This window comes from Equus quagga, chromosome 8, assembly GCF_021613505.1.
Source record: "Equus quagga isolate Etosha38 chromosome 8, UCLA_HA_Equagga_1.0, whole genome shotgun sequence".
Classification (NCBI taxonomy): domain Eukaryota; kingdom Metazoa; phylum Chordata; class Mammalia; order Perissodactyla; family Equidae; genus Equus; species Equus quagga.
This window is the reverse complement of record NC_060274.1, coordinates 78,303,835-78,330,767: the sequence shown is the minus strand read 5'-3', so window position 1 is coordinate 78,330,767 and position 26,933 is coordinate 78,303,835. Positions and strand designations below refer to the sequence as shown.

At 38.9% G+C, this 26,933-nt stretch overlaps 1 protein-coding gene across 6 annotated transcripts in view; it reads right to left on the bottom strand.

The window, feature by feature from the left end:
* The window catches only part of DNAH11 (dynein axonemal heavy chain 11), a 295,116-nt gene that overhangs the window by 196,874 nt on the left and 71,309 nt on the right, over positions 1-26,933 (bottom strand). For all 6 annotated transcript variants that reach the window (XR_006889759.1, XM_046669559.1, XM_046669561.1 and 3 more), the window contains exons 27-30: positions 26,294-26,385; positions 24,965-25,091; positions 8,729-8,878; positions 5,668-5,937 (exon numbers count right to left, since the gene is read on the bottom strand). Coding sequence is in view for 5 of the 6 variants with exons in the window: in XM_046669559.1 (XP_046525515.1) it covers positions 5,668-5,937; positions 8,729-8,878; positions 24,965-25,091; positions 26,294-26,385 (639 nt within the window). In the remaining variant the exon portion in view is untranslated. The remainder of the gene's footprint in view (positions 1-5,667; positions 5,938-8,728; positions 8,879-24,964; positions 25,092-26,293; positions 26,386-26,933) is intronic.

Below are 26,933 nucleotides of genomic sequence, written 5' to 3'. Positions count from 1 at the left end.
TGTCTGATACGCAGAATAGCATCAGTTGCAAAATTGAAATACTGCATTGAAGGCATCTGTTGGCTGGTCTGTCAAACATTTGAATTCGTACTAGAAGTGTTTCATAATTAAGCAGATAAATGCTTTCTTCATAAACCATCCTCTTTGTCTATTTTTCATTCAACATGAAAAAGAAACATTATATAACTCTTGAACAAAATGGAAAACTTTAAAACTATTTTAAGGGAGAAAAAGGTAAATTCTCTTAATTAGTTGAATAAGCTAAAGCTACTGGGATATGAGGAATGTTAGCTATAAGAATCAACCCAAGTTGATGACACGGGAGAGAATGGGCACTTTTTTTTTTTTTTTAAAAAAAAGATTGGCACCTGAGCTAACATCTGTTGCCAATTTTCTTTTTTTTTTTCCTTCCCAAAGCCCCCCCCAGTACATAGTTGTATATTCTAGTTGTAGGTCCTTCTGGTTGTGCTATGTGGGACGCCGTCTCAGCATGGCCTGATGAGCGGTGCCATGTCTGCTCCCAGGATCCGAATCAGCGAAACCCTGGGCCGCCGAAGCAGAGCGCGCGAACTCAACCATTCGGCCATGGGGCCGGCCCCAGAAGTGGACACTTCTCTTATGGTGATACTGGAAAGGTAAATTTGACGAGATTCTCCAATGGCTTAAAAAATACTCTTTGACCTAGCAACTTTTACGTCTTGAAATTTATCCTGAAATAATACAGAAAAACACATGCAACATGTCTGTATATACAAGACTGTTTACTACAATATTAATAATGATAGCCAAAAATCAAAACACAACCTAAATAGCCAGTATTAAGTAAATTATAGTAGTAATAGGGAGTCTTGCAACATATTGAATTAAGCTGAATGGACAATTCCTTTATTAACACAAAAGACTTAAATAAAACAAACGACATCCATATGCAAAGTACATAGTCAAATATGTGAGAGGTGGAAAGGAAGAAGGCGACAGAAGTTGAGGGTGGGGAGGGCTCGGACTGTGTGATATTCCTCCATGCCGGCAATGTGCTTCAAAGCCAGAGCAGCAGAATGAGGTTATCAGGCTGATGCCAGGTCAGCCTACAGCAGGGTTTGGGGAGAAACCCAAATAGATGGAGACCGTGGCTTAGACCACCACACAGGAACAGAACAGCTCTGCTCCCTGCCTCTCACACTCCCTGAGCCAGAAGGGGAATTGGAACTGAGATGCCGACATAAGCTGAGATCCTCAAACTGTTACAGTGTCCAATAAAAGGTTCTAGGAAAATTCTACCCACCAGCTCAGAGAAGCAAGACGAAAGCTTAAAATATCTTGGGGCTTTGGCTAGGAAAAAAATCCCCTAAATTCAAAATCTCAAGCCTGTGCCATGTGAAGCTGTGGTAACCAAACTGACTGCCAACACGAAGTGGAAATCCTAAACGGAGTAAGCAACCGCAAAACCAATGCAGACCCGAAAACCCGTAGAGACCTAGGAGACACAAGGGAAAAACACGCGACAGGGACATCTGCTCAGCCCAGGAAATGGAGAATTCCCACAGAAAATACAGACCTGGATAGAGAAAGCCTTAAAAGGGAACATACAAAAAACAAATTCACCTTAACAGAAGAATCAGCCTCAAAAGAACTCGAGCTAGCAAGAACAATCTAAATAAGATTATTAAAATGTCTTTTTGAAATAATGAAATTATAAAACCATAATGAAGAGATGTCATCATAAAAATTGATTTTTAAAGAACCAAAAGAACTCTGGGAAACTGACATAGAATAACTAAATTAAACTGAGGAAACGAGCATGTACACTGAAGTGTTTAGGGGTAAAGATTATTGACTTCTGCACCTTCCTTTGAAATCACTCATAAATATAAGATGGATTGATGGATCTATAGAGGGTTAGACAAAGCACAGAAAACATGATAAAGAAAATAAAACAAAATGTTAACTGTAAAATCTAGGTGGTAGGTATGCACACCACTATATGATTCTTTCAACTTTTTGTATGTTTGGAAAATGTTATGATAAATTTTGGCGGGAAAACTCATTAAGCTAATTATACATCACATTAGACACCATGGTCACTGCTGTTGTCATCATTATTTTCATAATAAAAGTAGCAATGGCTAACACATAGTGTTTAATCTGTCTAGCACTTTTTAATAGTGTTTTACATACACTAACTAATTTAATCCTTCTAACAATACGATGATGCAGGTGCTATTATTATGCCTGTTTTACAGATCATGAAACTGAGGCACAGAGTGGTTAAATAACTTGCCCAAAGTCACACAGCTAACAAATAAATGGTAAAGCTGAGATTTGAACCTATGTAATCTGGCCCTGCATTCCTCTTTCTTAATCATTATGCTACAGGAAAAAAGTTAGTGAACTGGAAGATACATACAAAAAGTCACCTAAATTGTAGCACAAAAGGGTGGAGAATTTGAAAATACGAAATGGAGCTTAAAAGACAGGGAGGACAGCATGAGAAGGTTCACCATACAGCTGATAAAATTCTAGATAAGGAGAGACAGACCTGATGGCCTAGCGGTTAAAGTTCTGTGAACTCCATTTAGGTGGCCCGGGCATGGTTCCCAGGTGCAGAACCACACCACTCGTCTGTCAGTAGCCATATCGTGGTGGCAGCTCATATAGAAGAACCAGAAGAATTCACAACTATCCACAACTGTTAGTGGGGCTTTGAGAGGGGGAAAGGAAGGAAAAAAAAAAAAAAAAGCAGGAAGATTGGCAACAGACATTAGCTTAGAGTGAATCTTCCATTAAAAAAAAATTCTAGAAAAAAGAAAACAGAGCCAATAGAGGAACGGCATCATTCAAAGAAAAAATAGAAGAGAATATTCCCAAATTGAAGACAGACATAACTGAAGATTCAAGAAGTTCACTGAGTCCTCAGTAGGCTAAATTTTAAAAGCAGGAAAAAAAAATCCACAACTAGACACAGTATAATAAAATATCAGAACCATAATAAGAAAAAAAGAAAAATTAAAAGCAGCCAAAGACAAAAGACAGGAAAAATAATTTGACCTAAAACTTCACAACAATGACAATAAAAGCCACAAGGATAATGGAATAATATTTTTAAAGTTCTGAAAGAAAGTAAGTCTCAACATAGAATTCTATACCTAAACTATCAAGAAGGAAGTCAAAATACAGACAAAGGATCAGAAAATTTCCTACTTATTATATATCACTGCATAGATTGCTACAAGATACATTAGAGGAAGAAGGGAATTGAATTCAGAATTAAGAAATGGGGTGGAAAATAATGAGCCAAGTCACTGCTAAATGTGTTGGTAAATCTACGTAAGATTTAAAATAACAACACAATTAGTGGGGAATTAAAAAAACTAAGGTTAAACAATGGCATGTAAAATGGGAAGTGGAGATTAGAAAAAGCGTTCCGAGGTCCTTGTGAGGAAGAGGTAAGATGCATTCACAGTCAACAGAGTGTAAGCACCACGAGGGCAAGAAGTTCACTGCTGGGACCACAGAACCCAGAACAGTGCCTGATAAGCAGTCAGACTCTGAAAGTAAACCCAAAGAAGGTAGAAAGGAGGCAATAAATTCTGATATATCCATATAGGGGAATATTATTTGGTCATTTTTAATGTGAATTTGATACACATTTATGACAAGGAAAAATGTAGATAATATTGAGTGAAAATACAAAGTAACAAAATGTAAAAAAATATTTTTCTATGTATATCCATATACAGATATATCAACATAAATAGCTACACTTAACAACGTCAATAGCTACATATTGACACATATTTCTATACATACACAGAGAGAGAGATGTCTAAACATTCACATAAAAAGATACCGATAGACAGTAGATAGAGCAAGACTTCTGATGTTTTAACACCAAAATGTCATCAATGGCGTTCTGTGGGAAGTGAATCTATGCGTGTTTTGTAAAAATTATCCTCATTTTTTTTTTTTGCTTTCTGTATCTGGATTTTTGTCTTTAACAATAAATCATGAAATTGAAAATAATAAAGTTGACATAAATAAGAAATAGCCATAAAATATCATTACTGTTTTAAGCAACAAAATATTCTAATCATCGCAAAAACTGATAAATTGGAGACAAGGGAGAGTCAAATGAAGAGAGGAAAACAATTAGAACAGATTAAGCAGAAACATGTTCATTAAAAGATTTAAGTTTGAGCAGTGATTTACAACAGCTAAAATTTAAGAGAGGATATTATTTTAACTAAGTATTTTAAAATATCCTTACTTAACTATATAATAAAAATAGTTATAATAAAAGTACAAATATCAATAAATTAACCAGAAAGTTAGTTTTATAAGTAAGTAGAATTCATTGCAATTTAATTATCTCAGTTATTTACATCCAAAAGAAAATGTAGGGGCCAGCCCAGTGGCATAGTGCTTAAGGTCACGTGCTTTGCTTTGGTGGCCTAGGGTTTGAGGTTTTGGATACTGGGTGTGGACCTAGACACCGCTCAACAAGCCATGCTGTGGCAGCATCACACTTACAAAATAGAGGAAGATTGGCATAGATGTAGGTCCAGGCCAATCCTCCTCAGCAAAAAAAAAAAAAAAAGTAACTACTTACTTAGCTTCCTCATCCAAGTGGCACTGACTAGAATTTCAGGGATACTGCCCTGGGAGGAAACCAGTCACTCCTTTCAATCTAATCCTCTAACTTCAAGCCTACTAAATAGAAACCAATGCCCCATTTTCCTAAGGATGTAAAATGGAGGAGAATATATTTTTCTCCAAAAGTAAATGATACAAAAACTTCCTTTGTAACATAAGTAAGTTAGGTGGTCTCTACTCAAGATTAAAAGAGCAAAATTGAAAGGAATAATCAACACATTCTAAAACTTAAAATTCTTGAATGTATTAAAAATACAAGTATCCTTCACTCTCTGAACCTAGTTGATTTTCAAGGCAGTGAGTTTAAAGTATTGCTAAGAGGAGAAGCAACGGGGAGTCGTGGAAGGCATTCGGAATTCTGCCAGCCCTGCCACTTTGACTCACAAATTGTGCCACATTGAGAAAGTCGTTCAGTATCTCTAGATTCAGACATTCTCTACTGAAAACAAGAAGGGTAGACTAATATAAACTCCTTTCCAAGCCTAATATTCTCTTAATTTCTAAATGGAGAGAAAGGCTGTATCTCTGAATTGCTCCGGCTAAGATGGGAGGACACCTTAAGATGAGAGGCTTAAGTATGGGTCATGGCACAACTGGGAGGAATAAAATGAAATTCAAAATAGATGTTTTTTCCAAAGTTGCTCATCTGTAATTTATAATTAACAGAAAACCAAACACATGAAAATATTTGTCTTTGTTGAACAACTCTCCACCTTTTTGAATCTTGCAAATCATGCATATATCTTATAAATACACAACCAACCTAGATAGTCTTACACAGAAGGAAAGAAACAGGCACAATGTCTAGGTATGAGTGATATTCTAGAGCCTGGGGGGATTGTGAACATGATGGATGTTCTTTAAAACCCGTGTAGAAAACTAGAAGGATAACATGAGGTAGAAAATGAAAAGTTAAACAACTGATTGGTGAAGTCTTTCCAGCATGGTGCCTTGCACACAGAAGACATCACATAAATGATGAACAAATGAACAAATGAATGAATGAATGAAGCTTACCTCTTCAAGTCTCGAAGTCACGAATCTAGAAATTACCTGTTTTTTATGGAAATCCTTTAAGGCCGTTTCGTAGCCCTCCTCCAGTCTACTGAAGGCTATTCCCACATCTGTCGTCCACCAGATTTGTGAGCTAGTTAGTGCAACTTGAGCCGGGAAATCGAAAATCCACAGGTCCCTAGGTTTTTCCTCATAGGCTGCTATGGCTTCCGTGATAGAATGTCGCACTGTTTCCTGCATGGTCTGTTCAAGGTGCAGAAGCCACGTTTCCACCTTTTGAAGCAAATGGAAATGAAACATCTGAACACAGGCTTAACTGTGGAGGAGGAATAATTCCATCCTCTCATGGGCTCCAAAGCCACGCAGAAAGTGAGGCCTCAGGCAGATTTATTTTAAACTCACGTAGAAAACAAGACGAGGGATAACTCAGAGAAGAAGGGGAACAGCTCACTGATGAATTCTCTCCTACACGAGCCTGTCTTCTTCTGGGACGCTGCTCATCTGAAGTCACTCACCAGCCGGCTGATCACCTTACACACTCTTAGAGGCGTTGTTCTCGATTACTCATTTTTCAGATTTGAAGACAAGGGGGTTCTAGACCAAGATTCCTCTGGTAACACACAGTGTTTTGAGAAACCAAACTACAGAGTAAAGTGCTGGAGTAACATTCTAGAGCTTTGGGGATAATGGGAAATTGACTTCTTTAAACATATCTTTTGATCATTTTAAAATCTACTGAAAATTCTTCTATAAAATCTTCATAGTTTTTAGTTTTAAGACAAAGTGTTTTCAGCAAGTATCTTAATTACATTCCCTGCTAGTTCTCATCTTCACACTTGTCAAAAATTAGACAGCAGGAGAGTATCAGATAGGACAACTGCTGACTTGTGAAAATTAATCTTTTTAAAAAAAATTCAAGTTTACTTTGCTCCCCAAAATATATTTCAGCCAGTTTTCCATCCTCTCCAAATATGCTTCTTATATGTATCCCTATATCTGTTTTCATAGGATGATATTATATAACAGAAAGGATACATATACTATGAGCAAATAACTGACTGGACAAATAGAAAATTACTATAATAAATAAACTGTAAGGACTACGTGGGATGCTGAAGATGCTACGACTGATTCCCTTCCCTGCCTCTGCGAGGATGGCAGAGGCATTCATTCCCGGAACCTGTTTCTCTGGAGAACCGGGAAGGAGTAGTACACGGTTGATGAGCTGACAGCCTTCCCTGCTGAAGGAAAAAGGAAGCACCGCCCTCACCACGGCCAGACACCCTAAAAGCCTGCCCTTGGCTCTTAGCTGAGTTTTGTTCACACGTCTGAGTTCAGGGTCTCTGATCTAATCACTGCTTTAGTCACTAAGCACAACTCAATGTCACCAAGCAACAAGTTCCTTCAGTAAATCAGACATCCTTTGAGCATCTCCCAGATACTCTGGGATCCGTGTCCTCAGTATGGCCACCTGTTCTCAAGAACTTTCCAGTCCATTTGGGAAGACCAAACACACGTGTAAGTTGATGTTCAGATGACTATGCCAACAATGGCAACTTAGCTCAGTAGGAGTTGAGAACCAAGCTCTGAGGAGATGCTTGCTTGATCCTTCCCTTTTTAATATTTTACCAGATTCTGCCCAACACTCTATAACAACTACCACAACCCATTATCACTAATTATGTGTATATCCACTTGTTCAAGGAGCCTGAGTTCCTCAAAGGCAGGGGCCATGTCTTATTCATTTCTGGATCCCCAAAACCTTAATCTAGCATCTAGTACTTAGTAGGTATTCAATTAACACTAGGCAAACAAAACTGGGAGGAACCAATCACAAAAGTGCAGGGAGAAAAAAGACCTACTGTGAAAGCAACTTTTTATAAGACAATGGCAATTAGAGGGTAGCTATATGCTTAAAGTCTCTAGCATAAGTTGCTTATACAGAATAAACTAGAACACTGTGAAAACTTTCAATATCAAGGGCTCCTGCTAGTGACAACCATATCCATCAGTTAGACTGTCCTCCTTCCGGGCACTATGCCAGTCGGCTAGCAGTCTGCTGGGGAGGCAGCAGACCACAGCACACTTTGTCAAGATAGTTTATAGTGACTTTTTCTAATCATTGTAATAATATCCTAAAGAGCCCAAGAGATCAAAAAATATATTTTAATCAAAGGAGTCCACCATCTGCTTCTCCATCATTTGGCAGGGTTTTTCTGGTACAATATTAAGAAGCAAGAGAGAGGAATAAAGAAAACCCGTCAAAAAAAAAAAAAAAAAAAACCCAAAAAGCTTGCCTTCATGTTTCTGCAAGGGACAATTTAAAACATTCCCTGCCTCAACCCAAAGGGTTCTGTAATAGAGGCTACTGCCTCAGCCACTCTGCAGATTAACCCAAGCTACCAGCATCGGAACAAAAAGACACAACTCCTCTAAATCATCTGAAAACACCCCGAGCTCTTACATAAACCCTAATGAGCCATTCTTGCAGATAACCGTGAAGAATATTTTTGAGGTAGTTGGCTGTGAGAGAAGAGAATATGCCAACTTAACTGTCTGTGCGCATGGTGATTAGAGTGCGCGACATCAGCTCGGTAGACTCAATCAACTTCATTCAGGAGCGGCCATTTACAACATTCACATTCGAATCCTGCACCACAAGCCTCCTGAAAACATGCTTTACCGCAAGACACTGCTCCGCCCCAACCCTTCCCTGTGTCCCAAGCAGTGAGGAAAACAACATGCTTTGTAGGAGACTCACTCACCGGGTCGCATTTGCTTCTAATTCTGGGGTCCACTCATTCAATCTGCAACAGTCCCTCCCATCTAGTTCAACTGCTAGCACCTGAGACCCTGCGGGGCGCTGAAGCCAAATGAGCAGAAACTGGGAAGCACGACAGAGTGGCCCTATGTCACAGTGGACACAGGTAAACAGGAATCTCTGAGCACAAAACGAACCAAAGCCTGATTTGACAAGAGTTGGTTTTTTCTTGTTCAACCTGACCTTTAAAAATTATCCCGAAAAGATCCCTTTAGCATCAAAAACCACCTAATCAAATCTTACATGGCCTGTGCAGTCACAGGCGGCTTGGAATGGGACGTACTCCTTTTCTTTGCTGTACATTCCAATTGCGCTGTATGCGGAAACACCCTGATCTTCTTCAAACTGCAGGTCTGAGATGCTGTCGAAGAGTTTGGCAAGATGACGTGTTACCTAAGACAAGGTAATCAGAAAAGATAAGAGCATTTCCTAATGGAGATATACTCTGGTAAGCTAGTGATGATGCTACATGAAGTCACAAAACTTTCCTTATATGGTCAGAGTTGTCTCAAAATGTTTGTCTTCAAAATAAAAATCACTTCTTAAATTCCTGAGTTTGAAATAACCTTGATGGCCAGACACTCTGGTTGTGTCATCAGGCGCTGGGTGAATGCTTACCGTGCAAAGTTACCTATTTTCTACTAGAAGCTTGGAGACTTACCAACTCCTCCCTCTGTGCCATACTCCTGTAGCAATCATCCTGCTGGGAATTTTGTGGTCAAGTTTTTAAAATTCAGACATATCATTATATATAAAAAAAACTACGTTAAAATATCTGAAACATGAATGTAAGTTAGATACAATCTTACTCTTGTGTTGAGTCCTATGTGATTGTGCACTGGCTCTGATACTTACGTGAGCCACACAGCACATCTGTTACATAAGCTGAATAGCAGTTCCCCATTTTCATTGATAAGGAAATTGAAGCTAGAATATTAGGTGACTTTGTCAAGTTGATGGTACTAAAATTAGCTGGCAGTTAGATTTTAAACCTCAAGTCCAGGCTACATCTACAAAGGTCAAATTCTTCCGGCATCATAACTGTTTACATCTAAGTTGTGGGATCTTTAAAAGAACCCCCAATAAACATCATACTGAACTCTATGCAGGTTCCAGACTATTTGAAAAATAAAACAAATCAAATTAAAATACAAAGATTGGCATTTTTTCTGCTAGAGGACAGTTCGGAGACTAAAGCTGAACTGGCCTCTACACAGAACAACAGAATTAGCAATACTCATCCATACAGTGACATCAGCATAGACCTTTCCACCCAGAAGTGCTGGCATGGAGGACATGAACAGAGGATGTGCATTCTGTAGGCGGACTCACGAGGAGGAGGAGACGAGACTGTCAATCAGGTCAGCCACTCAACCTCCTTGAGGTGGACTGAATAAAGGGCAGAGAGTGACCCAAAGGAGGTACCAGGAGTGGTAAGAAGTGGTCCCTCCTTACATGTGGTACAAATAGAAGCTGCTCAATGGAAAACAGTTTGATAGTTCCTCAAAAAGTTAAACATGGAATTACTGTACGACCCAGCAATTCCACTCCTAGGTATATACCCAAAATAATTGAAAGCAAGTACTCAAATACTTGTACACATATGCTCATAGCAGTATTATTTACAACAGCCAAAAGGTGGAACCAACCCAAATGTCCAATGATGGATGAACAAATTGTGGCATATAAATACAATAGAATATTATTCAGCCGTAAAAAGGAAATGAAGTACGTGCTATAATGTGGATGAACCTTGAAAACACCATGCTAAAGGAAAGAAGCCAGTTACAGAAGAGCATACGTTGTAAGAGTTCATTTATACAAAATGTCCAGAATAAGTAAATTCATAGAGACAGAAAGCAGACTGGTGTTGCTAGGGACTGAGGGAGGAAGGAATGCAGAGTGACTGCTTAATGGTCATGGGGTCTTTGGGGTGATGAAAATATTTTCGAACTAGATAGAGGTGACGGTTGCAGTGACACTGTGAATGTATAAAATGCCACTGAACCATACACTTTAAGATGGCTAATTTTCTATTATGTGAACTTCACCTCAGTAGAAAAAATAAAAGCTATTGATAACTAGAAGATGGTTTAAAGCTCCATGGCATTTACCAGCACCGAGGAGCCATCTCTGTAATGAGTTTTCGTGAAATACAGTTTAACTGGACTTGATAACTATCCCAATAGCAGCTTCTAGGAACAATAGCAACCCGCCTAAATTGCCTGCACGACCAGACCAATACCAATATTGGTAAAGAGCTTAAGGGTGATTTAGTCTTTAAAGCTTTTAGCCTCAGCATTTTTGCTGCCTTTGCAGTTTTAGTATTAAAGAAAATCGCAGCAAGGAATCTTCTGAGTTTAAAATAGATGAGTTTTTGAGACTCACTCACTTCAAACGCAGAGTGGTAGCTGATGATCGCTGCCTGGGTTATCATATTCTCCTCCACCCCCGCGCATTACCCAAAGGACATTTATATACAGAAAGTATCTCCAATAATCTAACAATTCACTGTCACAGGGGAGTGGCCAGGAAGTGCACAGATGTTTAATGGCTTCTACTGTGTAATAGGCCGAAATAAAATTCAGGTGAAAAGCTGCAGGATAAATGAGACCTCAACCATCGGACACCCTCACACATTATTGCTTTGGTGAGAAAACAGTTTCACGAGAACCTCTTGTCCTGTAGTCACTCAGTCAGTGACCAGGAAACACAAACCTCACGGCTTGCAACTTACCCATTACTTACACCCGGCCTCTTTGAAGTCAGATGTTTTCATATTCTGCCTTCCATTTAAAGCTTTTGAGAGAACAGGACTATTTGTTAACTAATGTAGACCCTGTTGTCCTCAAATTTGTTCCATTTCTAGTGAGATCTCTTTGTATTTGTTAACACAAAATTAAAATTTTTTCTTCCTAGTTGGTATTTGGAAAGACCTTTATTTTACAATTAAAAAGAATACATAAAAACTAACAAGTCATAGGCCCCTCTTTATATCTCACTAAAGAAGTAGTATTTGAACACATCAAATCATAAGAAAAATAGTAACTTCATCATATCTTAAGTAGGTTTCTAAAAGGTTAGCAACAAAAATTGAAACGTTGTTCCTTCGGTTTATAGTTTACAGCAAATTAGGTGCATCCACCACTAGTGAGTAGATACACAGGCAGCCCCTGCCTCACACAGCAGCGTGGGATCCTAAAAATGACCATGTGATCTGAACAACCGCTGCGGAAACTTACAATTGTGCTCTGTCTGACCTTTAAAAAATTTAGTTAAAACATTAAAATCCCTCTCACTCTTGGTTATAAAAGTACAGCGAAATAAAACACTGCAAACGAATATTTAGGATAAAATATAAAAAACATTTAAAAGTGTTTTCTTTGTAGAATACTAATCAAGAGTGGTTTGAACAGAACTTGCTCCTCCTTCTCATCTTGTAACTTAAGACACAGAGTGAGCATCTTTTCTCTGCCCTGGAGAATTCTCAAACTCCTTTCAAAGTCTGGAGGATGAGCCACCAACACTTTATCCTTTGAGCTTTCAATGTCCTGAAATTTCTTTGAGAGTTTCTTTAATGGGAAGCATTTTTTGGGCTGGTGTCACTTCCTTTGGGACATCTCCATCCTTTTTGTCCCAACCACTGTTTTCATTTATAAGCTCGTTCTCACTAAAATCCTCTGACTGCATAGCTAGCGTCTCTCAAATGCTGTCGTGGAGTCATGCCCACAGTCAGCCTTCTCGTCTGGACCTACGTCTGTGTTTGATTAAAATTTCACTTCCAGCATTATCAATTTTCATTTCTTTGCTATACTTCCAACTTTATTACTAATTCCCTCTTTCAATTACCTATTTTTGTAAAATGTTACATGGGTTCATCACTGGGGACAAGGAAGTAACACTACATGCTTACACGCTTTGCTGCCTGTGTGTGAAGTGAATAACAGACACGTGAGGTCCAATCACTGACAGGCTTTGAAAGCCGCGACGTAACAGGTCAGGAGTCGTGAAGTGCATGTGTTATCTGCACGGTCACTTTCGTGGACTGAAGAACTAGCAATGACGTTCGTGCTTTTTGGAATTACTCCCAGTTACTATACCACAGTATCTGAAATTTGAACCATGTTGTTGGGGGGCTGGTGTCATTTAACCAATCCTTAGTAAATGAAACTCATGTATATCAAAACTGTGCACAGGGAGAGCTGCCTCCTTAAGAGCTTACATTTATCTACCTGTAAATAAAGTAAAAAAATTTCCTCCCCTAGGTAATTTTTTGATTTGAAATGCAAACCAGTACAGTGATTAGATCACCTGATCGACCCTATGTTCAGCTAGAAAACAAAGGGAAGAAAATGAAATTACTACAGCTTCTAATTACATTCTCAAAGCTTACCCCTTGCTTTTTGCCTATATCTAATTTCCTATTTGCCCCATCTATGCAAGATGCTGCTGCTGAGTAACTGAGATAAAATAAACACAAAGGCTTGGTAGCATTCCTGGCATGGTGAGCACCTCAGGGTTCATTCATATGCGGTCATTAACTCATTTATTCATAATGATGATAACATTTGTGTGAATATAAGTAATCTCCAAAATGTAGGCAGTCCTATCTATTGTGAATATTATCCTCCAGAATAAAATGAAAATCAGCCCATTATTTTTACCTGTGCAAAAGTTTAAGGTAATCTGTCAAAGTGAGTTTGTTGCTGTGTTTGATTTTTTAATAACAATACTCAGTATTGGTGGCAGTACAGGAAATGCACATGCAACATTGTTGAAAGTCTAAATCTGCAAAAACTTTCTAGAAGTTGGTTAAGTCAATTATGGCATATTCATACAATAAAACCTTTTATAAACATTAAACATCATATTGTAGAAGAATCGTCCAATTTTGATTAAGTATATGTTATGACATACACAAACAGAGACATATTTAAAAAACTATAATCACTCAAAAATAGCATCTAGGAGTATATTATGCTGATATTGTGTCTGTGTATTTCTATATTTTTCAAACTTTCAATAATGAACATGCAATTAGTTATGTAACCCAGAAAGACTAAATTAGTTTGTTATAAATGTTGTAAACTATTATAGCCAATACTAGGTACCAGATATTGCTTGGTTTGCTTCTACTAAAAATAAAGTCATAGTATAAATAATACGTGGCAATTTGATTTTCCACTTATCAATATAAACAACATAACTTGGACATACTCATATCAGTGCTGAATCTGTGTTTCTTAACATCTTTAGCATGCGTGTGTATATATATATATATATATATATATATATATATATATTTTGTTTGCTTTGTTTTTATTTTTTTAATTTTTATTTTTTTCTGATGTACATCATATTTTGAATTCTGTATACATTACATCGTGTTCACCACCCGAACACTAATTATAGTGCATCCCCTCACATGTGACCCTAATCACCGAGTGGTTAAGTTCACGTATATATATTTATATGCGTGTTCACAATACAAATGCTGAATTTGTTAATAACCTTTTGAAAATTCAAACATATAGAGAGAAAAGAGAAAAATAATCGTGTGTACAGCGCAATGCATTTTAGCAAAGTGAACATAACTCTTGTAACCACCAAGATGATGAGGAGCTAGAACACACCTGCACCCAGAAGACGCCTCACTGCCCAGGGCAGCCGCCAGGCCCTCCTCTCAAAAAGGGACATCATCCTTACAAAAGTGGATTTATACCACACATACTCTTTTGTGTTCGCCTTCTATCATTCAGCATCATGTTAGTGAGGTTTATTCACTTTATTATGTATAGCACTAGTTTTTGTCCTTTTCATTGCTGTGTGGTATTTTGTCGTACAAACATAATACAATCTATTTATCCATTCTACTGATAAGGAATACTAAGATTGTTTCCAGTTTGGGACTATTACGAATAATGGAGCTATGAAAATTCTTGTACACATCTTTTGGTCCACATATGTATGCATTCTTGCTGAGTACACACTGAGAAGAGGAATTGCTGGATGATAACGTATCATCATAATCATTTAGAAGGTATCGTTAAACAGGCTTCCTGAGCGGTCATGCCAATTCACAGTCCCACCGGTTGGATACGAACATTCCCATTGCTCCACACCCTTACCATTGTTTAGTATTGTGAGTCTTTTTAATTTTAGCCTTTTGGTGGGTCTGATCTTGATACCTCATTGTGTGAGTGAATATATGTCAGAGTTTGAGGAAATATCTGGACAAATTGAAGAGAGAAGAGGAAATGAACACTTGACAAGGCAGAGTTTTTCAGCCTCGGAAAGAGTCAGAAACATACCAACTCATATTTTCACCAGCCCTCCCATGCTTGCTGATGTCAAAATAACGCCACAGCTGATACCAGGGGATCTTCAGGAAGGAAGAAACAAAACAAAAAAGAAGAAAGCAAACAGAAAAGACTAAGTCCATGGATTAGTACTTGACAGTTATCTTCTTGTTTTGTTTTTCAATTTCAAGTAAAATCTTTTGTTTTAAATCAGTAGCACATAGAAATCCTTGATATTGATGAATGTATATCCATGTGCTTATACATGTAAATGTGAATACATAACTAACATGTATCAGGTAGCTTTTGCATTATAACAAACTACCCCAAAATTTAGTGGCTTAAAATAGCAACAATGGCATAGCTCGCAATTCTGTGTGTCTGCTTTTGGGCTGCCTCAGCTGGTCTCACCCAGGCTCCCTCATCCATTTGCGGTCTGCTCGTGACTGATGTGTGTGATGGTTGCCCAGCTGGGGGCTTGGGTACGTGTTTCTCATCAGCCAGCAGGCTAGCCATGGCTCGTTCTGGATGGGGTGGTCACGGGTTTCCAAAGAGCAGCGAGAGGACGAGCCCCAGCTTACAAGCGTTTGTCAAGTCTCTTACGAATCATACCTTGGCCAAAACAAGTCACATAGCAACCTGAATGCAGAAATAAGCGCCACCTTGATGAAAATTGCAACATCACATTGAAAGGGCATCGATGCAGGGAGGGGAAGAATTTGTGGCCATGTTTACAATATGATATATTAAGTACTTTACTCGGTTCTTTACATACTTTGTTTTACTCCTTGCTCAGAAACCAAAGAGACAGTACCTACTATTTTCACCATTCAGTACATAAGGAAAACAGGTTCAGGAAGGTAAAGCAGGGGCTGGCCCAGGGGCGTAGTGGTTAAGTGTGCACGCTCTGCTTCAGCGGCCCGGGGTTCACAGGTTCGGATCCCAGGCTCGGATCCCAGGCACAGACCTACACACCGCTCATCAAGTTATGCTGTGGCAGTATCCCACAAACAAAGTGGAGGTAGGGGCCAGCCTGTGGCCAAGTGGTTAAGTTCATGTGCTCCGCTTCGGTGGCCCAGGGTTCCGCCAGTTCAGACCCTAGGCACAGACATTGCACCGCTCATCAAGCTATGCTGAGGCAGCGTCCCACATAGCACAACCAGAGGGACCACAACTAGAATATACAACAATGTACTGGGGGCTTTGGGGAGAAGAAGAAGAAGAAGGAAAAAAAAAAAAGAAGATTAGCAACTGATGTTAGCTCAGGTGCCAATCTTTAAAAAAAAAAAAAGTAGAGGAAGACTGGTATAGACGTTAGCTCAGCAACAGTCGTCCTCAAGCAAAAAGAGGAAGATTGGCAAAAGATGTTAGCTCAGGGCCAATCTTCCTCACCAAAAAAAAAAAGAAAGAAAGAAAGAAAGAAAACAAAGGTAAAGCAATAACATCACCAGTAAGCAAGAGAGCCAGGATGTAAACTCATGTCTATATGATTTCAAGGTCTCTTACCATTCTGCCTTCTGATGGATGGCTACTGTGCCTGTTTTGTCTAGGTCCATACAGTTACCATCCCATTGCTCATAGTTTTTTGTGTAGATCCAGGTTTCCATCTGGTATCATCTTCCTTCTGCCTGAAGGACTTCCTTTAACACTTGTATTGCCAGTCTGCTGGTGATGAAATCTTTCAGCTTTTGAATGTCTGAAAACATCTTCATTTTGCCTTCATTTTTAAAAGATATTTTCACTGGGTAAAGAATTTTAGGTTGTTTTTTTCTTTTAGTACTTTAAAGTTATTGCTCCACTGTCTTCTTGCTCACATTGTGAAGACATTATCCTTATGTTTGTTCCTTTGTACATAATGTGACTTTATGGATGATTTTTAGCTTTCCTTCTTTATCATTGGTTTCAACCAATTTGAGAAATTTGGTATAGTTTTTTTTAAGATGGGCCCTGAGCTAACAAGTGTTGCCAATCTTCCTATGTTTTTTTTCTCCTCAAAGCCCCAGCACATAGTTGTATATCCTAGTTGTAGGTCATTCTAGTTCTTCTATGTGGGACACCACCACAGCATGGCTGATGAGCAGTGCCATGTCCATGCCCAGGATCCAAACTGGTGAACCCTGGGCTGCCAAAGTGGAGTGTGCCAACTTAACCACTTGGCCACAGGGCAGGCCCCTGGTATAGTTTTTTCCATGTTTCTTGCTCTTGGGTTCACCAAGCTTCTTGAATCTATGGATTTTCACTTTTCATCAATTTGGAAATCTTGTGGCTATTGTTCTGCACATATTTATTTTGTTCCCCTTCCTGCACTTGGGGATGTCCAATTACACATATGGAACTTTCCATATGTCTAAACTTTTCGAACATACGAATACAGCTATAATAACTTTAATGTCTTTGTTTGCTAATTCTAACATCTGTGTCAGTTTTGATTGATTGACAGATCTCATTGTGGGTCAAATATTCTTGCCTCTTTGCATGCCCTGTAATCTTTAATGGGATGTCAGACACTGTGAACTTCACCTTGCTTGGTGCTGAACATATTTTTAATCCTATCTTCTTGAGCTTTGTTCTGAGATGCAGTTAAATTATCTAGAAAAGGTTTGATCCTTTTGAATCTTGCTTTTAAGATTTGTTTGGCAGGACTAGAGTAGTGTCTAATCCAGGGCTAATTATTCTCCACTGCTGAAGACTATAAGGAGCCCCTCCAAAAGTCTGTGAGGTTCTCTCTCTATAGTTCTTTCCTCTTCGGTTCTCAATTCTGCAAACTCGAGCCACCTTGGTTTCCTTGGACTCTCAGTTCTGAGCCCTCAACCCAGAGAGTCCATCAGACTCAGCCTGGTTCTCCCTCCCAGTGCCATGCCAGAAACTCTCTCGAGGAAGCAAACTGGGAGCATCCTAGAGCTTGCCTCTTTTGCCCCAAGTCTGTCATGAATCACCATCCTCTGCTGCCTGATGTTCAGTGTCTAGAAAGCTCATACATTTTGTTAAAGTTTTGAGTTTTGTCAGCCAGGAAGGTAAATACAGTTCCTGCTACTCCATCTTGGCCAGAAGCAGAAGTGTATCTCTCATTGTGGTTTTAATTTGCATTTCTCTGACAACTTATAAAGTTGAGCAACTTTTCATGTATTCACTGGCCATTGGAATATCTTCTTTTGTGAACAGCCCAATTAAGTATTCTGCCCACTTCTAGACTGGATTATCTTTGTCTTTTTGGTTGTAGGAATTCTTTATATATTCTGCATATAGTCTTTTGTTTAAAGTATTGCAAACATCTTTTCCCACTTTGTGGCTTGCATTGTTAGTCTCTTAATGGTATCTTTTGAAAAACCAAAGTTTTAAATTTTCACATAGTCAAATCCATCAGCCTCTCCCCTCTACTCAATACTTTTATGTCCAATTTAAGAAATTTTTGCTCATCCAAAGATCATGAAGATATTCTCTCTCCCACGTTATCTGGCATTTCATTGTTTTACCTTTCAAATTTACATCTACAGCCACCTGATTGTTTGTTTGATACGGTATGTGGTAGCTGCCCCCTTTCCCCATTCCTGCAAATTTATATCCAACTGACCTTAGAACCATTTATTATTGTTGGATTTTCTAGATAACATCCCCTGCCTTGGTGAGACCTGACTCCAGTTTCTATTTTTTATTTTCTCTTTCTCCTTCTTTCAAGCTCTACGAAACTGATGAAAGCTCTGATCACCTTCCCAGACTCTTGACCATATCTTATAAATCACCAAATGTCACAAGCGGAAAAGCAGTTGCAAACGTCAAGCAAGTCTCTCTGTGGTCTCATTCTGCTCACATCTTGGCTGTTCTTCAATGCTCTTTAAGTATTCTTTGATGCACTTAAACAGATTTAGTTAAATGTTTTATCCAGGTTTTCTAGTTGTTCCCAGAAGGAACAGTACTCTGTTAAAAGTTAATCTCTTACAGCTGGAAGCCTTGCCCCTTGAACTTAAGCCGAAGCTGAACAACTTTTGATCACCCAACAGAGGCCAGGACCAGGAGTTTGAGATTCCACAGCAAGGCCTAAAACGCCTTGGTGGCAGGACCCTACATTTATAAGATTTAACATTTGGATCTCATAACATTAAAGTGATATTTTATTTTAATCCCACATTGTAATAACCCTGATTTTGTGGTATAACTTACAAATCGGCTGTGGAGAGCTGCAGCAGAACTCTAAGGAGAGGCAACACATTTGCAAAATGAAAAAAGAAATTACATATATTGTTACACAATTTGTGGTCAACCAAATATTAACTATGTTGTGAGAATAATCAAGGATAATCCCCATTGTATATATAATTTATGACATATTTAGTTAAATATTAGATTGTCTATTTTCTTGCCCACACCTAATTGCTAAGCTCTTTGGGTATCAGGCTGTCTTTACACAAAGGGATCCATTTAAATTTGACATCTTCCTAAATTAAGTCAAGAAGAGCTGCTCTTACTTGGCAATTTCCGTGACAGACTACACTTAGGAGGGCAGCCTCTCCTCCTTGCTGCTCAGCTGAAGGTAAATAGAGACAATGGCAAGATGGTCACAACTGGGACCAGCTTCTGTGTCTGTTTCCTTTTGCTGCCTCTTCCTCATTCCTTCCTCAGCCCCAACCTAAACTCGAGGGCAACCCCTCCTCCACTTTTAGTAGCTAAAAGCCCTCCAGCTTTCTACTTCCTCTAGAAAAGCTGGACTTTTCGATTGATTTTATTTCAACTAAAACTCATTCACTTTCACATGCTGTCAACTAACCACTTGCATCTCTAGCCTTTCTCCTCTTAATTGTCTGAGAAGGACGACTCCTTGTTGGAGCATGTTGTGACACACTTATGAGTGACTGCTGAGCTCCATCATCCTGATTCCTTAAACTCAGAAGCTAAGACCTTTTCCCTCTATCAGGAGATAAGCAAATGGAAGCACCATACGGAAATACACTGTGCCTGCGGGAACGTGGGGTCGTAGATATTTGCCCCTTTAAGACCCAGCAGTGCCTTCTATTACCTAACATTAAGCCCATTTCTCACAGGCACCTTTCCGAATGCCAATATTTACAGTCTATTAAAATTGTCAGTTTGGTGCCATCTGTCTCATCACTGCAATTTGGGGGATTTCTCAAAAGACAAGCTGGCAGATTTCCTCTGATGTAGATTTGGGCTGATGCCACTGAAGGATATTTCTTGATGCAAACATTAAACATTTCTGACCATACATATTCTTGATCTTGCCATGGTAGAGAATGCATTGTGGCCTCAATTTCCACAGTAGTGGTTTTCTAGTAGCCACATCAAAACAAGAAAAAATAAACAAGTGAAATTAATTTTAATGTATTTTATTTGACCTAGTATATCCAAGATATTTTCACTTCAACATGTAATTAATACAAAAATTATTAAAGAGCTATTTTACATTCTTTTCCTCATAGCAACTGAAATCAGGCGGGTATGTATATTTACAGAATACCTAAATTTGAAATTTTCATCAGAAATACTTGATCTGTATTTAAATTTCATAAAATATACAATTGCAAAAGTAGATTCACACACTCAAGTTGTCTGGGAAAATAAACTTATGTTTTCCCAAAATGGAATCAACTGTAAGTTTTAAAATTTAAATCAAGTAAAATTTATTGAAGTTAAAATTCAGTTCCTCAGTCGCCACATTTCAAGTGCTCAATAGCTAGCCAGATGTGGCTCACAGCGACCCCATTAAACAACACAAACCTAGGTGATCACAGTGAAAGTCTGCCTGTCTTTAGTAAAGCTCCATCACGGAGAAGCTTTCACTAATCATCACGTAGGGAGTGAGGGAAGAGAAAACGTGCAACCTCTTCCAGGACAAAAAGATCTTTCCAGCCACTACGAATCAGTGGCTAAAAACATCTTGACTACACAAAGTTGTCAGCTATTTTTAGGCACTGTATAACAACCTGGAAGGGCACAGAGGAGTCAACTGATGGCATTCCATCTGACTTTAACCACCACACTAATTCATTTGAAAAATACAAAAGGACGTTTTTTTTGGGGGGGGCGGGGGAATCAAAGAATGTTAATATTGAATCATGTGCAATTGCAAGCCAGTTTCAAATAACTATTGCACCATGCCAATTAATCCTGCAAGGACACCTTTAAGGTTATGTTTCCATAAGCAACTACCAGAGACTTTTTACTTCTGAAGTTAAGCAGTGCCCATATCCACAGTCCTTTAGATAATCCATGCCATGGGGGGGTCAGGGTGAATTTTGGGAGGAAAATCTTCAAAACTTGACCTTACACAAGCTTACCAACAGCTAATAATTAATAGTCACTGAAGGCGTTCTCCTAGACACATCGAGTTCATCACTCTGGCATTCCAACTCAAGTGTCCTCACTTGGGAATTTCTGCTGACAGAATGGCGGTTGTAGTCATATCAGACCTCCCTGGCTGAGGAGTTCAGGCTGATCCAACGCCACAATTAACTGCAGAAACTCCCACTTTGACCAACACTCTTAAATTGAGTGCCAGTGGGTGGAGGAGGGGCGCCTGGAAGAATTCAAGTCATTCATGAGATGTCAACATGAGTTATCTGCCCACAAAGGGTAGCTTTCCCGGGGAAATTGCATTGTTATTCCACAAGCTGCAGTTGCCATGTTATCTTGGTCACACTACAGGGAGCACATTCAGGAACTGTTAGCACAAAAGGCAGAGACTGAAAAACTGTGTGTGGTGGGCCGAAACTGATTCCAATATTGAAAAGAAGGTAAGAGAGTGTAGCAGGGCCGGGCCATTTAGCATAACTGCCAAAAGCATTAACTATTCCATAGTAAGCAACCAAGAATTCAGAGTACGCCTTGATTTTGCAGAACCACTTCAAGGAAAGAAGCTCACTGTGGCTGTAGATGACTCAAATTCCCTTAGCAACTTCTCAGTCCTCTGCCCCAAGAAGTCACTCCTGGGTGGTTACTTGCACCAAAAAGGCAGCTAAACATGTTTTCTAATAATAGACCTTTAGTAACAGTGTGATAGCACTTTATGTGAATTTGAATTGTTGAAAGTTTAATTAGTGGAACAAATCTCAATGAAACCACACTTTGAGCACAACTGAGATATATAAATCTCAAAATTTAAAAATATATCAAAAATCTAATCATTTCAAAGCTGGCAGGTCAGGAGAGCTATAAACCGCATTCATTTACACTGTAGCCACATGGCCAGACCCACTTAGCTGGTAAGCAGAAATACCCAGCTCCTTTTGTTAGCATGGTGTAGACACCCCTGTTGCTGGCATTAATGAGCACAGCTAGGAGCAATTTTGGAGATCTCTGTGCTGTGACCTTAACATTCAGGCCTCATTATAATTTAAAATGGTTTTAATGTCTTATATAATGTAGGCATTCATTAAGGGAGTGGTAGTAGTGCTGGCACTCAGAAATGTACCTGAAATTTGGAGACTTAGAACTTACGATTAAAATACTAGGAATGAGGTAGGCGAGGGGACTACTACAAGGTCACACTGGCATTAGAGAAAGCGACACTCTAAAATACTGAAGTGATGCTATGAAAATAAAAAGAATGACTTAACTGGTACACTTCTGAAGTTTATATATTAAAAAAAACTCATCCTGTAAATTAGGAAGGATAATGAAAAAAAAAGTTGGCATCAGGGATGCATGAACCTGTGAGCCAACATGTTGTCTAGCTAAGGCATGAAGCATTGACGATTTGAAAGGAGGTAAAGAGAATTGGTGACAAGGAAATGTTGAATGATCTCAAGCACCAACCTAGGACTTCACTTAAGGACAAAGAGGCATTGGGTATGTGCCTGTTCTAAAGACAGCACGCAGGGGTTAGGACAGGTTGGTCCCTCCAGGGCTTGGTAAGACACATCTCAATCCCTTATGCTCATCTACCTCCTGACTGCCCTGCTATGGAAAGTACCATAGAGGGAGGAGAGGAGAGATGGCCATCCTCAGCTCAGAGGGGGATCTTATTGCTTTTCCTCACTCCTTGTGGGGAAGGTGAAGGAATGTTCTTCCAACCTCCACCCTTAAGTTATCAAGTGTGAAGAGTTGGAGAATCATCATTGAAACCATGGGTGCCTGCGGGAAGTGAATCTGTGATGTGTCCCTTGTTTGGACATCTGCTTAGGTGGAAAAAGGAGGCAGAAGATGGAATCAGATAGCTGATTACACTGCCCAGGGTGAGAACTGGAAAAGATGAGAGAGTGGGCTCTGCAATTTATCTCCTGTGGGAGGTTCCCCTTATGCCCCGAGGACTTGCACCTGTGTTCCACAAGAGACCCAACGTGAGGATGCTCGCTGTTGAGAGTGAAGATCAACAGTCACTGCCGGCCAGAGAAGCAGGAACAAGCACTAAGAAAGGGCAAGGACTGACAGATGACACCCCTACGCCCTCTCCATGAGAAATGTGTAGGGACGAGGACTAAAAGAATTGACTCCTGCCCAACTCCAAGTTAATTATGTGACAGCCTGGCCTTAACACAGAGGTGGATTGGAATTTTAAACTAGACCTTGTTGAGTTGCTTTTGGTTTATTTATTTATTAATAAGAAAAATGAACCAGGGTGTTACAATACCTACCCAAGACGTTACAAAAGGGTCTGCTACTCAGTGCAAAGAAATTCAGCAGTGGGGCACATTAGAGATTAATAACTGTAGAAAAATAACACTGTTTCATGTCTACATTCTGCATAATTAACACTATTCAATAAATCAGTCACGTGTTTATTGTATTTAAAGAATATAATTAAAAGAAAAAGAATGTTATTTTAGTTACAGATTTATGCATCTCTCTTCTAATCTATATATTGAATACTCAGAATTCTAAGTATTTCGTATTTGAAAGTCTGTAGGCACATGTACCTGGAATAGAATATGACACTATCTCATACAATCACCCCCAGCAGAGGGCCCAGTGCCTGCCGGTCATGAGGATGTCCCCAGATTACTGAAGCATAAGTCTGGTTATGACTGCTGTGTTTGTAGCTGGTGAAAAAACAAAAACAAAAACCCACACCCAAAGCATCCATTTGTGTGTTACATAAATGAGAGATGGCTATACTGGGTTCTGGTCAATCTAATCAGAGGGATTCTATTTACAAAGTCATCTGGGAGTGAGCATGAATATACGAAACAGTACCTGAGTGGTGACCCTGAAAACATCGCCCACGTTGACTAATGACTCTGTTATTAATAGCAAGACTGCACTCGTATTATCAACAGCAAGAATAGCCATCCAACCAAATTATGTTCAAAGAGAAATGACGAATGAAAGAGAAAAAAATCAAGATAAATACTATGCCCAAAAAAACAGCAGAATTTAGGAAACTGTAGTATGAAGAGACACATACTCCAAAAATGATGGCATAAAAATATCTAGGGAAGGAACATGGACACAAATCCACAACGACAAAGCACAACCTTCAGCTGTGAAGTAATCTTACACACAGTCGACTGTAGGAGCAAGCGCCTGTGTCAGCTGTAACAACTGTACCATCTAAATGGATGTGAACAAACAAATAGATGTAAGTGAAAGGCGACATCCTCTAAACGATTAAAGGCAGCAGGGCTTTGGGATTTGTACAAAGTTTGTCTCTGATCTGAGCTCTTAGATTACAAAATGTAACAGCTGCTTTTATTTGCTTCATATATTGTCATAGGCGGTATGTTATTTTTGTACAGGTAGGGGAAAATTAGAGGGTTAGGTAGAGGATGAGCTTGAAATTATACCAGTCTACGTCTGAGAGCTCTGAAGACTAGTCCAACTTATTAATTACGAAGGTTACTCTGGAGTCAAGGTTGTAGCAAGGAGACATCAGCCATGATCTTGTTCCTAGTGACCTGCTCTCCCCTAGGAAAGCAAACCAGGCAATGCATGCTCCAGCCCTCGCCCCAGAATTCTAGGGGATTTGGAGCCAATGTTTCCTCCATTCCTTCTTGCAGGGCCCCAAGCCGTGTACATTTGATATCTTTTCCCTTTACTGAGAACCAGGCGGTTACCTTTCTAGTTCCTTTTGTAGCGCCTCTGACATCCCTCTGTTGCTGAATTAGGAGTTTTTATTGCAGATTTTCTAGCTTCTGGAACACGTGACACAGTAGGTGGCATTTGACAATGATAGAGAAACTGACATTTTCTAGCTAATATAGTATAATATGAGACTTTCAAAAAGTATTACCTGTTTAGGCTGAGCTCCCTTTGAGAGAATGTCAAGTAAGTCTGCGGAAGAGATGAAATAGAAGCGCGGAAAAGCCACACGCTTGGTTTCCAGGTATTCAGCAAGAGCTTTTTCACAAAGAGAAAGCCTACATGAATGAAAAATCTTTTTAAGCATATCTTGTGCATTCAGTTATTAAAACATCAACAAAACAAAATCCAGCTCCTCTCATCTGTCCATTCATTACAATAAGCTCACTGTTTAACAGGCAGCCTCTCTCCTCTCTGACATCATCATTTTGCTTGTGACTAATATATAAGTCATGCCAAGTGGGAGGAGATCTCACACACACACACACCATTAGTTGAGGCTAAATATAGCTCAGACTTCAGTTGATGTCACTCATCACTTTTCTTAATGACACTCCTAATCAGCAGGGAGAAGACTAGGTTTGGCATCACTCAACCTGAGCACAAAATGCATTAGTTAAGATGTAATTGGGTTAAGGTCTTCCTTTTCCCACTGAATGTCTACAAAACACAAGTGGCTTCAACTCTCTCTGGTGTTCAGAGGAGTCATGAGATCCAGAATCCTTTCTACTTTATCGTTCTAAGCAGAGCAGAGATGACCCATAGGCAGAGCCTCAAAACCCTCAAAGATCACTGACTATGAAATAATTAACTCCTGTGGAAATTCACCCTTTAAAAATTATGGCCAACTTTATCTCAGAAAAACTTCCAGATTATGAAATAATTTTGCTTATATATGTTTTTATCTAGCGCTCTCCTCTACCTCGCCATAAAAAGTGATCACAATTCTGCATGAAGTTCTTCTTTCAGTGGCTTACCTGCCCATTTTTAATCAAAAGCCAGAAGTCTTATGACACTAGCTGTTGTAGAATTATGTGCGAAAATTACAACTGGCTCTTAAGATAAGGATTTCAAAAGTACAAACATGCTCTCTAAAGATAATTTCTAGGATAATTAAACAAAATAAAGGACTTAAAATAACAGTACAATTCCAGTTCCCAGTCTATCGTAGATGCTTAATAAATATTTGCAGGATAGCTTGATAAAACCATTGTTGATTCCTTTGACCATAAGATATTCTCATTTTACTATTATGATAGTCCTTTTGGAAAACAGAAATATATTTGGATTTATTTACATTAGCTCACAATATTTATGCACCACCTAATATGTACCAGGCCACTAGACAACCATGAGTAAAATTATAAAATAATTTAGTAGAGGTTGTACCTACAATAACATGATGTTAGATACTATTAGGGACTTGAAAGAAATCTCATAAAATTATAACAAATTGATCACTTTATAGTTTTATTCTTACCTGTACTGTAAATCTTTAAGTTTTTCATAGAGATTAGGTCTGCATGTTGCTTCTATAACATTCTTTATTTTAGCTGTCTTGAACATTAACTCCTGTGTGAAAGTACAACATGGAGCCACTGATGTTAGAAATGAAATTTTCATCCATTTTGGGAATTAAAAAACGAACAACAAACAAACTACGAGAAAGCAGAGTTAAAGACATCTAACACCATGTCTGTTCACTTCTGTTTTTAAACTTTTAGATGAAGACCAAAAACAAAGTATAACCACATAGTTTTTATCAAAATAAATTCGACGGGCATAACCACCATCCTGGGTCCACATAGAATTTCTCTCTTCTAAACCAAACAAAAAAAAAGAATAAAGAGAGAGAGAACCCAGAATCTTAAAGAGTACGTTCACTTATGAAGATGAGATGAATACTAAACAATCTATCTGTTCTTTCCTCCTTAACAGTCAAACAAAATAGAATTCCTCTGGGTGTTCTGCTTTAGGCAGAAAGGAGAAAATATTTAATCCCCATTTCTATATAAAAAGCTATAGTCATTATTCTTTGCTGAAAGTCTCTCACATCATTTATCACTAGTATGTGTACATCTCCATGGGTTCTCTATGGCTCTTAGGAAACAAACAAACAA